The sequence below is a fragment of the Grampus griseus genome (genome assembly GCF_964374135.1).
Source record: "Grampus griseus genome assembly, chromosome: 10".
NCBI classification, from domain to species: domain Eukaryota; kingdom Metazoa; phylum Chordata; class Mammalia; order Artiodactyla; family Delphinidae; genus Grampus; species Grampus griseus.
Window position 1 is genome coordinate 67,835,418 of NC_139004.1, and position 17,368 is coordinate 67,852,785.

The 17,368-nt window shown below is 51.6% G+C and overlaps 1 protein-coding gene across 2 annotated transcripts in view; it reads right to left on the reverse strand.

Moving 5' to 3' along the window:
* POC1A (POC1 centriolar protein A) overlaps positions 1–17,368 on the reverse strand; it is a gene marked incomplete at its 5' end in the record, with an annotated part of 75,793 nt that overhangs the window by 13,079 nt on the left and 45,346 nt on the right. Inside the window, one exon of one of the 2 annotated variants that reach the window (XM_082664097.1) lies at positions 7,563–7,706. The exons of the other annotated variant lie outside the window; for it this stretch is intronic. Coding sequence (XP_082520223.1) covers positions 7,563–7,706 — 144 coding nt within the window. The remainder of the gene's footprint in view (positions 1–7,562; positions 7,707–17,368) is intronic. 2 annotated transcript variants of the gene reach the window in all.

The window sequence follows — 17,368 nt, forward strand, 5'->3', positions numbered from 1 at the left end:
GAGTGTCTTCAGTCCCTTGTCCCCAGGAAGCAGGCTCTTAACAGAGGAAAAACAAGTCTCCAAACCCCAAGTGGCAGGAGGTCCGGCTGTCCTGAAGTCGACTCTGGCCCAAGGGCAGCCCTTAAATATCCAGGAAGAGGAGGCTGGCTAAACCCACTTGGGATTATACATTATACACGGTCAAGGCTAAGTGGCGAGATAGGCTGCTGTGGAGGGAGGGCCCGCTCTTGCGGAAACCAGCAACAATCACCCCTGCGGTCCTGCCTGGGTGTGTGAGCGCCGTTGGGAGGGCTGCACACACCTCACAAAAGGGGATTACTTGCGGAGGGCGGGGAGGTGCTTTCACTGCACACCATCCCGACAAGTTCCATCTGGGCACACCTGGGAGTATCCGCCCCCAGGGAAAATGGCAGAACTGCTCTAAAGCCTGGAGTCTCTTTCCACAAACAACAGCTGGTCCGTCCGGGAAAGAGGGACCCCGAGAGCCCCTGAGAATGGTCAGGCAGCTCGGCCCACACCGGGCCTGCCCAGTATTCCCACCTTCCCTGTGTGGGATGCCTCACCTGAGCAGCCCATCAGATTGGAAACCGCCAGGAACTTGGGGGGCTGGGGCAGGGTGTCTTGAAGCAATGGGTCACTCTATCCAACTCCCCAAAGCAAACAGGCCAAAATCCTTATCCTTGTTGAGTTTGGTCAGCAGCGCTGCAACAACCTGGACCTTTAAACCACAGGGCTGGGTGGCCTGCCCGCGGCTGCTTCCCACGGCGCACATGTTCCGGTCCCCGAGCCCATCGGCCCCCAGTGAGTCACAGGAACCTGAATGTGTGACATCACAGCCTTGCTGTGGCCAGCCTCAAGCACAGCTGCCATGAGAAAACACAGTTGGAGCAGGAATTTCATGGCTTGGTATTTTTAAAAAGCAGCAAGACGTGAAATCGGAGTCAAAAATAACTTTGCTGTGGGCTTCTGAGGCGAAACCACCGGCCGCCTGCCGGGCCCAGGCCCCGCACTGCAGCCTCCCTAGCTCCCGGGTACCGCCCACATTGCCATGCCACGCCCCACGCCCACACCCTCGCCCTCGAGGAAGACCCAGGGCCCCTGCAACTTCCAGACACCACCCAACCTCTGTCACTCAGGAGCTGGTGAAGGAAGTGAAGGGAGCCAAGGCGGGAGGTGAGCTCCCAGGGGACTCTGGCTGTGAAAACAGCCTCTCCCTGCTCACTGGTGACCGTCCCAGCACCTGCGAGAGGGACCCTAAATCACTTGGCAGAACCCCCAGAAGAACACCAGGGGAAAGGTCAGGGCCTCTGAATGCCCATCACCAAGCAGGCAGGACTGGCAGGGGTCCACTGGGGAGCCCCTCCTCTTGGAGTGGCCACATGGGGAGGGGCCCGGCCAGGGGTGGAGGGGAGGGGCGACTCATGGAAAGAAGTCCCTAAGAGCAGTCCCGGCCCCACCTGAGACGCCGACCTCTGCTGCCCACCCCAGAGGGCAGACAGATGGGCAGGGCCTCAAGTTTCCCCTCAGTGGAGGAGGAAACCATGGCTTTCTCAGGAAGAGGCAAGGCTGTGCCAGAGCATCTGCGGCTTCTAACTCCTGGTCTGAGCTTTGCTCTGACTCCTGCAGGCCTCTGGGATTGAGCCATCTATCTCAGGAAGAGAAGACTGGGGCGGGCCCAGCAGGACAGTGACCAGGGTGGCGGCAGGACAGGTGTGTGTTCTCCCCAGATGGGGAGGGGAGAAGGTGGGGCCCAGGACAGGCTCCCGAGAGGAAGGGGGGGCACACACACGGCTCCCAGCACCCATACTTGTGACCTCAGCCCTAGTTGCTTTTGAGAATTCCCATGAGGGGTTTTCAAAACCAAAAAGTCACCCAAAGAAAAACCTAAATCCCATCGTTAGGAAAGCTATTTCCCCCACAACCATTACGGTAACTCAATTCAGAGGATGGCTGTCACAAGATATATATATACATCTTTGAAGAGCTTCAATCCTGGCCCCAATGCCTGGGTCTGGGTTCAAGGACCGCATCTAATGGGCCCCACGACCCACCCCTGATTTTCAACAGTCCCCAGGCACCCAGTCCCTCTCGTTACCTCCTGGGCCCTCCTCCTGTGCCTTCCTGGATGTTGAGAAAGACCTCTTTGTCTCCCTCTCATCCTAATGCCTAGTCAGACCACTAGATCTCACTGGCAGCTCAAAAGCATTCATGGGACTCCAGCAGTTACAGACATGCGTGGAATGTCCACTCCTATGTCACCTGACCACACTGGTGTTTTCCCACACTGACCCTTGGAGAACATCGACCTAGCACACCCAGGTAATCCAGAGCTTCACCATAGTGCTCAGAGGACACGAGCAGGCTTGGCTGTCCCCACTTTACATGCGAGGAAGCTGAGGCTCTGGGGAGCAACATTACCTGCCCAAGGTCACCCAGGTGATGAGCAGTGGAGTTGGCCCTCAAGACCAGGAGGGCAAGTACGCCCAGGTTAATGGGCAGTGGCTCACTGGGCTGAGCAGAGCAGCCCTGACACCCAAGGGAGGTACCTCTGTTCCCCACAGCTGATAGGGACGTGTAAGGCCAAACACACCCTGGCTGCTCAGGACACAGGGTCCAGCTGGGATCAGTGTACTGAGGGGCTCAGTGAGGCCCCAAACAGCAATCTCACAGGGGCAAGGGGGGGTTTCCCCCACACAAAGAAGGGCCAGGGCAAGGGGGTGTGCTCTCTGGCTGGTGACCTCAGGGGCCGGGCCTGCTGGACTCTGTGATCACAGAGGGCTGAGCAAGAGCTTCTGGCCTTAACTTTCAGAAAGGTCAAGTTTGGTTTGCAGATAAACTTCTCAATGAAGCCATACCTAACTACACAGTTAGCAAGGGAATGGTTACACAATGGTTAGCAAGGGAAGCTGGGGAAGCTCTGACCTACAGCAGGTCAAGCTCAGGATCACCTGGCATCCTGGAGAAGCCCCAGGCTGAGTGGACCCCAGAGCTGGCCCAGGCACAAGCCGTATCTAGGCACAACACCCTATCTGCACCGGGCATGAGGTGACCTGTGAGCACCAGGCAGGAGGATAACACAGGGCTGCAGAGGAAAGCCCTTGGAAAGTTGCAGGCCTCAGATAAACATCAGGAGGAAAATTATGATGAGGAAGTGATCCCCACACTCTGAGGACTTCCCATCTAAAACAACACTGTGGGGAGACCCGACAGCCCGGGGCAGCCCGAAGAGTGGACCTGTCCGGGCATGAGATGCACGAAGGGCTGTGTACCTTGCAAGGTCATCCCATCCTATCTCCCTGAATAAATACACTTTTGAAAAACAATGTATGCACTTTACTAAAAAGGTATTCCTAAAAAAATAAAACCACACAACCCCAATTCAGGAGTTAAAGGGCTGGATTCAGATGCCGCACATGTCCCTGGGGCAGTCTGCTTTCCATGGGGGCTAAAGGAAGCGCCTCACTCCCTCGGGAGCCCAGCGGCATCGCAGGGGCTGACTGCTGTGCTGTCCTGCCCGTTTCCTCACCGGCTTCCTCCCTCCTGCCGTGAACCTGAGCCAGGGCGGCTGCAGAACTCACCTCCTGGGGGAAGGGCCCTGACAGCTCCACCCCCGGCCCAGGTCCCAACCTCTCTGTGTCCCTGTCCCTACTCCATGACAGACCCTCAGCGTGGGTCTGGCCCGACTCTGCCCTGCTCAGTGGCCGCACCAGGAGTGCAAACGCCTACGCTGCTTCTTCTGTTAGCCCAGGCCAAAGGACTCGTGGCCCTCTCCACCTGGCCCACGGGACTCCCGTCTGGCGCACTCTGCCCAGTTGTCTCCCACGGTCCTGGTTGCCTGCTCCTCCTAGGAGGCCTGGCTCTGACATCAGCAGATTCAGTCCTGGGCCCTCCTAAGGGTGGGATTGGGTCTCGCTCAGGGCCCCACACACAGAAAAGGCTCAGTGAACGCGTGTGCACGGAGGGAACCCTCCACACCTGCTGTGAGGGCGGGGGAATGGCTCTCCTGGGCAGGGAGGCAGGGGGAACTGGGGAGCTGTTTCTGGTGCCGTCGTGAGGATCCCCCTGCACCCATGCCAGCCAGGCCCTGAAGAGTGACAAGGTCAGCAGCAGGAGCAGCACTGAACACGTCAGCAGCACATGGCATTGCTGGGCACCGTTCAAAGAGCTTCACACAGGCTGACACATCCCATCCGCACAAGAGGCCCGTAAAATGGATGCAATTATCAGCTCTGTGTCCCGGATCTGGAAACTGAGGCACGAAGAGGTTAAGTGACTTGCCCAAGGTCACTGAGCTAGAAGTGGAAAAGCCAGGACTTGCACCCAAACAAGCTCTGAGCCACATTTTCCCCCAGGCCTGCTCAGTCACCTGACCTCTGGGCCTCTGGTTTGCACAGAGCGGCTACGGACGAGGACTGAGGCCGGGTCCTTAGCCTTCAGACGGGTGCCAAATGGGCCACACACCTTCAGAGAGGGTTCGATCATTGGGCCGCATCCAGCCTGCTGAGCGGGAAGGCAGGTTCTGAGGACAGTGAACCTCCAGAGCGGAGCGCCTTCTGTCACTTGGGAGTGGAGGCTCTGTGACTCGCTCAGTAAACATCCTGACCACTGCCCACTGCAGCCCTGGGCTTCTTCCCTGAAGGATGTTCTTCAGGACGGAGGCCCACAGGACCTAGAAGGCAGTGTCCCTCTCGGAGGCCGCTTAGAAATAGACTTCCTTGTGGGGGAGGGAAGGGGCAGTGATGGGGCGGGACGGAGGAGAACAGCATGATTCAGACAGAGAACTCTGAAGTAGGTGTCAGTGTCGGGGTGGTCGCGACACCCCTGCTCCTCCAGAGCACAGGCGCACGCCAGGAGGGTGAGGAGCGCCGCTGAGGGGAAAGCATCTGAGGCCAACACCCACAGGCCAAGTAGGCGCAGAGCCCCAGCTGAGCTACCCGCATGGGGTGGACAGCAGTGGTCACCCGGCTCTAGGCCTCGGGGGAGCCTCCAGAGAGGGGGCTGCCCGCAGCCAGGCTGGTCCCAACGAGAGGGGCAGCTTTGGCTGGAGCTAAACACCTCAGCTAGGGCCCCAGCTCCAGGAGGGGACGTGGGCCTGGAAAACAACTGGCGACCAAGCCCGAGGTAGTACGCAAATTTGTGCAGACACCTCCCCACGCCATTTTGAAAACAGGTTGCACTCTAAGGTCTCAACTGGGGGCTTCATCTGTGGAATCCAAGTTGCCTCAAAATATGTTGACTCCATCAGGAACACGCCACACTTTGTGGCCTTCAGGAATGCAAAGCGGGCGACTGGTTGATGGGCTTGGCCGCTGGTGGGGGGGCAGTGCTGTCTGGATTTGCAAAGGGGCTGAGTGGTGTGACCCCGGCCACAGGACAAGGTTTCACTTATTCCCTGTGATGCCAGTTTCTTACAAAGTTACTACCAGACTCCTGACTGCTAACACATAACAAAAACCTTCCATGTACGCCCTTAACACACAGTGACAGGAAATGTTTCTAGTGTTATACTCCTCTGGATCCAATGAGGCTATTTTTAACTACCTTCTCAGACTTAATTTCCAATTTTATCCTATAAAGTTCTAATTCATTCCACCTCCCCTGAACTCTCACTTGACGAGGCTGTGAAGAACATGAGGCAGGCTTGGCAGTTTCTGACGGCTCTGAGGTGGGAGAAGTTTTCTACGTCTTTGCTCATCTCCCTCTCTCAGCACACGCCTCCTCCTCCAGGCCTAAGAGGCTCTCGGCAATGTCTGTATGATGTGCGCATAGTCCCACCATCCCCTAGTCACCGATGCCTGACCTTTCCCCTCAAATGTCCTTCCTTCAGTGGGCCCAGTGTGTGCAGTACCAGCTGGGATGCTGTGACACGCCGTGGACCATGGGACACAAAGTTGAGGAGGTTTTCGCACCTAGCCTCAGATCCAGAGGTAGGGAAGGGACGCCACGCCACTTCAGCTCCATCTCCGTCAGAGACCCAAGGGTCCTCGGCCTCCCTCTTGCATTCCCCCTCTAGCCGTGAGCCAGCACAGACGGGGGGGTCTGCACCCAGAGCCCAGGAGGGAAGGGGCCTGAGGACCTTTAAGTCCTGCCTCGGCCCAGCTGCCACCACCACCTACATGCCCCATGTCAGCTGTGCTGGGCTCTGCTGGTTGCCTGGATGTGCCCATGGCCCCTCCAGACCTGCAGGCAGGCTGTTCCCTCTGCAGGACCGCTCTTCCACCCCAGCAGAAGACGCCCCATTGGGCATGCCCGCAGTGCTGGCTGCCACCTCTCGTCAGGGCGCTTTGCTCTCACTGGAATTGCTGCAATGCAAGTCTGTGTTATGAGCTGCCAGATGCACTTATGCTCCTGGTGGTGATGCGGCCACATTGATCTCCCTGATGAGGGTGGTCAGTGCCACAGCTAACATCTACTGAGCAGCTATCTAGGGCCAGGCACAGGTCAAACACTTCCTGCAGATTCATCTCCTTTAATGCTGACCACAAACATGGCAGGCTCCTCACAGATAAACACACCAGGGCTTGGAGAGCCGAAGGGATGTCTCCAAGGTCGCTCAGAGGATAAGAAGCAGTACAAGCTCGAACCCAGAGCCTGGGCTCTCGGATGCCTTGACTCACTGCACGCAGTTCCCTGGCACGTCCCTGGAGTGCCCACCCAGAGAAGAGTCAAATGAACGGATAGCGTTTCTTTCAAAGCTCTGTTGTGGCCCAGGCCAGCACTGGGTGGGCACTCCCTGGCAGGATTCAGTGTTGGTGATTTTGGGGTCCAGTGGCTTGGCCAGGGATCGGATGGCTCTGAAAGCCAGGAGCCCAGGGCAGGCACTTCTATTTCATTAATTTGGGCTGGAAAATAGGTACATTATAATTATATTTTTTAAAAACCCAGCAACCGGAGGTCGTGGTGCTGAGAGCTTGGTGCGGGAACAGGCATCAGGAAGAGCGGGGGACCCGGGTAGGCCGGGCTCGGGAGCCAGTTGCAGCTCCCAGCCCTGCCGGGAGACGCAGGTACCGCGGGGGAGAGCTGGGGGCGCAGTGCAGGCAGCTGTGTCAATTGTTTCCCCTCCAGGAACTCGCCGGTGTCTAGGGACGGTGGGTTGTTCAGCTGCACTGGGCCTGCTGGGGTCGCCGCCTGGGAGCCAGGAGGCAAGGAGCTCGCGGCTCCGAGCGGGCCTCGACCTGGCCTGGCGCAGTTAATGACAGCAGGAATGGGGAGGCCCAGGGAGCTGGGCACCCGATCCACGGCCACAGCCGTGAGCGATGTCGCCTCGGCTCTTTAATGTGCCGCCCGCATCCCCTCGGTCCTTACCTAGTTCTTTCTCCCTCTGTGCATCCTGAACCCGTTAAAAGTGACCCCTGAGAATACTGGATGGTATTGAGGAATTATCGTTAACCTTGTTGGGTGTGATGACGGTGATGTGGTTAAGGAGAGAGAAAAAAAAAAAGACGAAATACTAAAAGTTTTGACAGATTAAAACAAACAAACCAGCACTCGCTGGCCAACTTCAAATGGTCCAAATGCCAGGCCAAGTGCAGACGATGGGGTGAATTCACGTCACGGCCTACCTGGGTGAGGACGTCCAGCTGGCCTACAATGTGCTCCAGCATGCTGGTCAGTGTCTGGGGAATGCTGACGGGCTCTTGGGGCTGGCTCTGCATCGACTCCTGACTCCTGCCCCTGTCTGGTGGGACGGGGGAATCCACTTCTGGCTAAAGACAATGAAAGGAAAGAGAACCCCTTAGTCTTGAGTCAGTGCTTGAGGAAACACCGAGAGGAAGAGCTCCTTGAAGGATCAAGTGGAAAACCACCAGCAAACTCGAGAAGACGAGTTCCAAATGTTGGTGAGCAATGGCGGTGTGGCGGGACTCCCACATCCGGGCTTGCGCGCTCCCGTCCAACCCCCCTTTCTGAGCAGAGGCCATGAGTGAGGAGCGGAATCAAAACACCTGGCAGTCCGGGCTGCAGGGGCCTGGGAGGGATGTGCAGGTGGGCTCTTGGAGGCCCTCAGAGAGGCCGGGGGCTGCCACCTCTTCACACGGCATGCCCTCCACCAGGCCTGTTAAGAGTGCGGGACCCCTGAAGCCCAGCCTGGCTCTGAAGTCACCCTTCCTCCTGGTTAGCTCAAGGCAATTCCCAACCCCGGGAATGGGGATGGCCCAGAACCAGCGGGAGGTTCCAACCCTGCCCTGGCCAGATCCCCTGGGAAAACAGATTCTACGTGAACGTCCTGGCCTGATGGCTGGCGGGAGTCAGAATCCACAGGACAGGCACCCTGGGCTGCTTCAGACAAGACTCCAGGAACATGAGGGACTTGGTGTTTCTGCCTAAGATCCTCAGTTCCCAAATGCAGAAGCCATCCTCCTCCTCCTCCACCACCACTGAGGGCAAGTGATTTCCTAAGGGGGCTCATTCCAGTCCAATGCGTGTCCCCCAAAAGTCAGGCACTGCTCTGCACACAGACAAAGGCTTCTCCTGACCCCAGAAGCATCGTGCATGTGTTCAGCAGGGCAGAATGCTGGGAGCCTCCCAAGGACACGGTGGGCAGATGCTCAGGAACCTACAGTTCCTCTGTGGGCTCGCCCCCTGTGGGAATGACATGCTCAGTGAGGCCGACACTCTCGGCCAGCCCCCAAACCCCAGTAACCCATAAATGCAGCCACACTTGGGGCTCAGTGTTTTCAACCACAGCCTCACTGATGGACATTCCAAATGTTACCACATCATTCCCTGGCTTTGCCAGTCATCCAGGGCTCTCTACCGGCACCGGGAGGAAATTCAACCCCCTGGACGGGGCATCCTGCTCCTGCCTGCCTCCTTCCGCAGCTCCGCTCCCACCTCAGTGCTCCCGTGCCCAGCTCCCAGGGCCCCTCATCTACCCTTTCTTCCCCCTGCTCCGAGTATCCTGTCCTCCACTCACCATGCAACCCCCCATGCCCCATCAGAAGCTCCTCTGTGCTCCGCACCTGGGCCTGCCCCATCCCTGCCCTGTTCCTCCAGCCACTGCGTCTCCAGGGCCAGGACACATGAGTGGGATGAATCAATGCCACACCACCCACAGGGCCTGCCACCTGCCCATGTGCCTGTGTCCCCTATTCCTGTCTTCTGCCTGCACTCATCGCTCCTCTCCCCTCTAAACCCAGGGCATCACTAGGCTCAAAGCTTGTCAACTCCCCATACACCACAGAGCCAGGGTACTCCACCCAGCACTCCTCCACCCCTCAATGCCACAGCCACTAAAGAATACTGGCTATGACTGGGGCTCACCTAGGATGCCTCACACCTGCCACTGGCAGCCGGCTTGCATCTCCTCTGAGTTGGCCCATCTTTTGGATAAATCCAGTGGCCTAGCCCCAGGAAGATGCTCTGCCCTGGACATGTTCACCTGGGCAGGCCTCAGAGTCCTTGAGAAGAATCAGCCCGGAAGAGGATTCCCAACCATCATAGAAGGGCAGTTTAGCACGTGGACCCTACCTGCACATTTTCCTTTATTAGGAAAGTGTTCTAATCTCATAGATAACAAACTCTCAAGCGCATGTCGATTTGAACTTGGAAAAATGCAGGCCCTGGTGGTTAAAGAGAAATTGAATTTGAGACACAAGCCTGAGGAGGATTCTTGAAAGCAGGAGCAGGGCCATGTCCACATGCCCACCGTCGGCCTGTCTGCTTGCGGCACTGTGGCCATTTTGTAAGACCTCGGCCCACCGGGGCTAGGCTCTTCCAGTCCTCCAGGAATCGATACACTTCAGCTCTCAAAGCCCATCCCAAAAGGAAATGTTCCAGAAGCCCTGACTGGCCTTCACCTCACCGCAGCGGCCCCCAGACCCAGGCAGTGCTGTCGGGAGACAAAGCAGAGTGCAGCGGGGAAGAGCAGTGACTCAGACAGGCCGTGGTCGATATCTGAGCTCTACCACTGACCAGCTAGGTGGCCCTGGGCAAGAGGTTTAATCCCTCTGGGCCTCCACTTCCTCATCTTCTATAAAATGGGGGTGATGACTGGGCCTGCCCTTCCAAGGGCTGGGCTGTGAGAGGCACTTATCTGCAAATCACCCACAGGCCTTTCTTGAGAAGCCAGTGCCTACTGCTTCCAAAGGACCCCCTTCCAGACATGCACGCTCTTCCTCTGGACACTGAGTCCCCCTGGCTCCCTCAGGAAAGGGCACCAGAGGGAGGGTGGGAACCTGGCAGCCCTCTGTCCTGACAGCCAGATGGGCACTGCCTGCTGCCTGGGAAGGAGGGGATGGAAATTCTGAGTGATTCTGCAGAGTGGCCCAGAAATGGACAGTGCCGAGCCGAGTCTCTGGAAGCAGGGGTGGGGGGGGTGAGCGCCACTGATTTTACCAACAGAAACCCTCCTTCTGAGCCCAAGCCCAGCCAGCTCCAAGAGTACTGAGGACCGCAGCCACATGCCCAAGCCAGGGAGGTGGCCTCTGGAAGAGAGGGCTGCAGGAACCTGAGGCTCAGACAGCAAGTGACTGTCAGAAGGTACCCAGCCTCCAGCCTTGCTCACCAGTCCAGGGTTCTGCCTGCCCTGGGCTATTCCTCCAGCCACAGCATTCGCTCCTGCTCTTACCTTCACCAGGACACAGCCCTTCTCTGCAACCTTGTCCGCTCTTACCAGAAGACATTACAGCACTTGACACACCGCACGTAAAGATGGCTATCGCTGTGATTTACTTGCCACCCATGTGCCAGCATTTTATACGTCACTTCATTTACTCCCTACAATGACCCCTCACAGCAGGCATTACTAACCTTAATTTTCAGATGGGGAAGCAGGCTCAGGGAGGTTAAATCACTTGGTCTAATACAGGAAATGACGGCTGGGATCTGAACCCAAAGTACAGGCATTTCCTGACAGGAAGCAGCCTCTGACAGGTGACATGGCCTGCGGATTTGCTTCCACACCCCCAGCTCCTCTCTTCCATCCTTGTGGAGGCTCCTGGCTCCTGGCTCTAACACTTTTTGCGTCATTCCCCCACCCCACCTGCCCTGGAATGCCTGCCTGGCACAGAGCTGAACACAGAGCAGGCCCTCCACACACACTCGATGCCTCAAAGAGCCAAGCCCATCCTGGTGACACTCCTGTGAAATGAAACCTCCCCAAAGCAAAGGGCCAGCAGTCCCGCCCCACACACCATCGCAGGCACTCACCTGCACTCCAGCACTCTGCAGATGTGGCATTTCCCGAGAGCTCAGCAGATAAGCGATAAAGCAAGAGATAAGAAGATGATGCGCAAGAGCAGGAAGAGACGCACTGCGAGGGCTGTGACGGGATAACAAGAGCAGTGTTTAAGGGGAGAAATCCTATCAGTGCTTTGTCTGTTCCACATCCAAGAGTACTAGGGGCCCTGCCTGGTGGTCCTCGTTAGTTCTCTCACAAGTAAGATTACAACATTAACCCAAACACACATACCTAGAAAGTCACACCAAGTGGACAACTTTCACTTGTACCAAATATAAACATCTTAACATCAAAAGAAAAAAAAATGATCAAACTCAGAATAGATGAATCTATTTAACTTCGTGGCAATCTCATTTGGGGTCTGTAGGTGTCCCACCCTGGTGTGGGATCCCGGGCTCCCACAGTAGTTTAATCTACTTGCCTCAGTTTCTGTTGCTGCCAGCTTGTCATACGCTACCATGAGCTCAGCACTGCGCACCGTAGGAATTGCGTAAATATCTGTGGTTGCTTTCAGCCACTCAAACACATGGGTAACCAACACATACATTTTCATTAAAAAACAAAACAGCAGGACTTCCCTGGTGGCCGCAGTGGTTAAGAATCCGCCTGCCAATGCAGGGGACACGGGTTCAAGCCCTGGTCTGGGAAGATCCCACATGCCACAGAGCAACTAAGCCCGCGAGCCACAACTACTGAAGCCCGCGTGCCACAACTACTGAAGCCCGCGTGCCTAGAGCCCGTGCTCTGCAACAAGAGAAGCCACCGCGATGTGAAGCCCACACACTGCAACGAAGAGTAGCCCCTGCTAGCCGCAACTAGAGAAAGCCCGTGTGCAGCAACAAAGACCCAATGCAGCAATAATAAAATATAAAATGAATAAATAAATCTTTAAAAAAAATTAAAACAACAACAACAACAAAAAAACAAAAGCGCAGAGCTTGCAGGTCTTCCTTGTGACAAGAAATCAATCCATCTGGGATAACTTCTTGACTGGTCTCTGGATTGCCTATGGTCTCACCTTTTCATCATCAAGATGCAGGTGTGGATAAGAAGCTTCTGCCTAAGGTAGAGAAAGTTGGGGGAAGTATTAATCCTATCCTAACAAGAAAAAGAGCAACAATCTAAAAGGATCTTAACTTTTCTTAAATCAGAGAGCTGAGATCACAGAGCCTGAAATCTAAGGAAAGGCAGACTCTTCCAAGGAAAACAGAAAGTGAGCATCGGCTCACCTCTGGCAAAGCCTGGGAAGAAGGGACACTGACTGCCACATAAGTGGGTGAGAAGAACTGAGTTATGCATGTTAACAAGTTGCAGAGGCTGGGAGTGGCCAGGGTGAGAATGAAGAACGTCTGGGAGCCACAGGTACAAGGGGAGTTTGTACCTGCTCACAGGGTCTTCTCCACAGACCTCCGCTGGGCATTCATGAGAAAGACCGGGTGGGGGGAAAAAAACATCCTTGAGGGTGCAGGCCTGGAGGAGGGGAGTAGACACAGAAAAGGCACGAAGCCCTGCCAAGACCCTTCTTGCCTACGGAACAAAATCCTTAAGCTACTGGGGGAAGAGCAAAAAGAGATGAAAGCCCCTCTTCCCTTGTGGGAGAGGCAGGAAACCATCCTGAGTGGAGATCATCGAGGTATTCAAAGGCTGAGGAAGAGGCAGGACTACTGAGAATGCCCTACTTCTTTTTTTTTTTTTTTGGACATCTTTATTGGAGTATAATTGCTTTACAATGGTGTGTTAGTTTCTGCTCCATAACAAAGTGAATCAGTTATATATATACATATGTTCCCATATCTCTTCCCTCTTGCGTCTCCCTCCCTCCCACCCTCCCTATCCCACCCCTCCAGGCGGTCACAAAGCACCGAGCTGATCTCCCTGTGCTATGTGGCTGCTTCCCACTGGCTATCTATTTTACATTTGGTAGTGCATATATGTCAATGCTACTCTCTCACTTGGTCCCAGCTTACCCTTCCCGCTCCCCATATCCTCAAGTCCATTCTCTAGTAGGACTGTGTCTTTATTCCTGTCTTACCCCTAGGTTCTTCATGACATTTTTTCCCTTAAATTCCATATATATGTGTTAGCATACAGTATTTGTCTTTCTCTTTCTGACTTACTTCACTCTGTATGACAGACTCTAGGTCTATCCACCTCATTACAAATAGCTCAATTTCGTTTCTTTTTATGGCTGAGTAATATTCCATTACATATATGTGCCATATCTTCTTTAGCCATTCATCCGATGATGGACACTTAGGTTGTTTCCATCTCCGGGCTATTGTAAGTAGAGCTGCAAAGAACATTTTGGTACATGACTCTTTTTGAATTATGGTTTTCTCAGGGTATATGCCCAGTAGTGGGATTGCTGGGTCATATGGTATTTCTATTTGTAGTTTTTTAAGGAACCTCCATACTGTTCTCCATAGCGGCTGTACCAATTCACATTCCCACCAGCAGTGCAAGAGGGTTCCCTTTTCTCCACACCCTCTGCAGCATTTATTGTGTGTAGGTTTTTTGATGATGGCCATTCTGACTGGTGTGAGGTGATACCTCATTGTAGTTTTGATTTGCATTTCTCTAATGATTAATGATGTTGAGCATCCTTTCATGTGTTCGTTGGCAATCTGTTTATCTCCTTTGGAGAAATGTCTATTTAGGTCTTCTGCCCATTTTTGGATTGGGTTGTTTGTTTTTTTTGTTATTGAGCTGCATGAGCTGCTTATAAATTTTGGAGATTAATCCTTTGTCAGTTGCTTCATTTGCAAATATTTTCTCCCATTCTGAGGGTTGTCTTTTGGTCTTGTTTATGGTTTCCTTTGCTGTGCAAAAGCTTTGAAGTTTCATTAGGTCCCATTTGTTTATTTTTGTTTTTATTTCCATTTCTCTAGGAGGTGGGTCAAAAAGGATCTTGCTGTGACTTATGTCATAGAGTGTTCTGCCTATGTTTTCCTCTAAGAGTTTGATAGTTTCCGGCCTTACATTTAGGTCTTTAATCCATTTTGAGCTTATTTTTGTGTATGGTGTTAGAGAGTGATCTAATCTCACACTTTTACATGTACCTGTTCAGTTTTCCCAGCACCACTTATTGAAGAGGCTGTCCTTTCCCCACTGTACATTCCTGCCTCCTTTATCAAAGATAAGGTAACCATATGTGCGTGGGTTTATCTCTGGGCTTTCTATCCTGTTCCATTGATGTATCTTTCTGTTTTTGTGCCAGTACCTTACTGTCTTGATTACTGTAGCTTTGTAGTATAGTCTGAAGTCAGGGAGCCTGATTCCTCCAGCTCTGTTTTTCGTTCTCAAGATTGCTTTGGCTATTCGGAGTCTTTTGTGTTTCCATACAAATTGTGAAATTTTTTGTTCTAGTTCTGTGAAAAATGCCAGTGGTAGTTTGATAGGGATTGCATTGAATCTGTAGATTGCTTTGGGTAGTAGAGTCATTTTCACAATGTTGATTCTTCCAATCCAAGAACATGGTATATCTCTCCATCTATTTGTATCATCTTTAATTTCTTTCATCAGTGTCTTATAATTTTCTGCATACAGGTCTTTTGTCTCCTTAGGTAGGTTTATTCCTAGATATTTTATTCTTTTTGTTGCAATGGTAAATGGGAGTGTTTTCTTGATTTCACTTTCAGATTTTTCGTCATTAGTGTATAGGAATGCCAGAGATTTCTGTGCATTAATTTTATATCCTACTACTTTACCAAATTCATTGATTAGCTCTAGTAGTTTTCTGGTAGCATCTTTAGGATTCTCTATGTATAGTATCATGTCATCTGCAAACAGTGACAGCTTTACTTCTTCTTTTCCGATTTGGATTCCTTTTATTTCCTTTTCTTCTCTGATTGCTGTGGCTAAAACTTCCAAAATTATGTTGAATAAGAGTGGTGAGAGTGGGCAACCTTGTCTTCTTCCTGATCTTAGTGGAAATGCTTTCAGTTTTTCACCATTGAGGACGATGTTGGCTGTGGGTTTGTCATATATGGCCTTTATTATGTTGAGGAAAGTTCCCTCTATGCCTACTTTCTGGAGGGTTTTTATCATAAATGGGTGTTGAATTTTGTCAAAAGCTTTCTCTGCATCTATTGAGATGATCACATGGTTTTTCTCCTTCAATTTGTTAATATAGTGTATCACATTGATTGATGCATCCTTGCATTCCTGGAATAAACCCCACTTGATCCTGGTGCAAGATCCTTTTACTGTGCTGTTGGATTCTGTTTGCTAGTATTTTGTTGAGGATTTTTGCATCTATGTTCATCAGTGATATTGGCCTGTAGTTTTCTTTCTTTGTTACATCCTTGTCTGGTTTTGGTATCAAGGTGATGGTGGCCTCGTAGAATGAGTTTGGGAGAGGTCCTCCCTCTGCTCTATTTTGGAAGAGTTTGAGAAGGATAGGTGTTAGCTCTTCTCTAAATGTTTGATAGAATTCGCCTGTGAAGCCATCTGGTCCTGGGCTTTTGTTTGTTGGAAGATTTTTAATCACAGTTTCAATTTCAGTGCTTGTGATTGGTCTGTTCATATTTTCTATTTCTTCCTGATTCAGTCTTGGCAGGTTGTGCATTTCTAAGAATTTGTCCATTTCTTCCAGGGTGTCCATTTTATTGGCATAGAGTTGCTTGTAGTAATCTCTCATGATCTTTTGTATTTCTGCAGTGCCAGTTGTTACTTCTCCTTTTTCATTTCTGATTCTATTGATTTGAGTCTTCTCCCTTTTTTTCTTGATGAGTCTGGCTAATGGTTTATCAATTTTGTTTATCTTCTCAAAGAACCAGCTTTTAGTTTTATTAATCTTTACTATCGTTTCCTTCATTTCTTTTTCATTTATTTCTGATCTGATTTTTATGATTTCTTTCCTCTGCTAACTTTGGGGTTTTTTTGTTCTTCTTTCTCTAATTGCTTTAGGTGCAAGGTTAGGTTGTTTATTCGAGATGTTTCCTGTTTCTTAAGGTAGGATTATATTGCTATAAACTTCCCTCTTAGAACTGCTTTTGCTACATCCCATAGGTTTTGGGTCGTCGTGTCTCCATTGTCATTTGTTTCTAGGTGAGAATGCCCTACTTCTGAGACCCAGGGACACAGGGCCTAAGACTGAAACTGGCCCAGGACAGCAGAGAATTCCTCCAACAAAGCTAGCAAGCACCAGGTAACAAGCCACGGCAGTCTACTGCTGGGGGAGGGACAAGACCATGGACACAGACATCCTCTGAGGGGCAGGACCCCAGGGTAGGCTGAAAGCTGGGGGTGGAGGAGGAACACTGAGAAAAATCCTCCAACACCCAGACCTCACCCTAAGTACAAGGTATCAACTCCTGATAAGACTATTTACCCCAGTCTCTGCTATTCTGAACATGATGTCTGGCATTCAATAAAAACTTATGAGACACTCAAAAAGGTAAGGAAAAAAAAACCCACTGTCAAGAGACAAAGCAATCAGCAGAATTAGATTAAGATGACTTAGATGTGGGCACTATCAGATGGAGAAAAAATAATTATGATTAATATGTTAAAGATTTTACTGGAAAATGTGGACAACATGCATGAACAGCTGGGGAATTTCAGCAGAGAGGTAGAAATTATAAGAAAGAGTCAGTGGAAATGCTAGAAATAAGAAACCCAATACCAGATATGAAGAATGACTTTGTTGGGCTACGACTGGGTTGGCCAAAATGTTCATTTGGGAAGAGGTTTTGGAAAAACCCGAACGATCTTCTTGGCCAGTCCAACAGTAGGCTCAGCTCAACTGAGGAAAAGAAACCAATGACCTTGAAGACAGATCAATTCCTTAAACTGAAAAATAATAGGGGGAAAAAAAAACAGAACAGACTACCTGTAAACTGTGGGATAATATCAAATCATCTAATACATGTGTGACTGAAATCCCAGAAGGAGAAGAAAGAGAAAAGAGACATTTCTTATAGTACAACTTTACTGGTAATGAATTCTCTCAGCTTTGGTTTGTCTGGAAACAAAAAAAGGGGGGGGGGGCTCTTTATCTCTCCATTTTTAAAAGATTTTTTTTCTGCATATAGAATTCTGGGTTGACAGTTTTTTCTTTGGATAGTTTAAAAATGTTACTTCCATGTCTTCCAGTCTGTGCAGTTTTATGAGAATAGTTCTGTAATTCTTACCTTTGATCCTCTGTATATAATGTCTCCTTTCTTTATCTACCTTTAAGAATTTCTC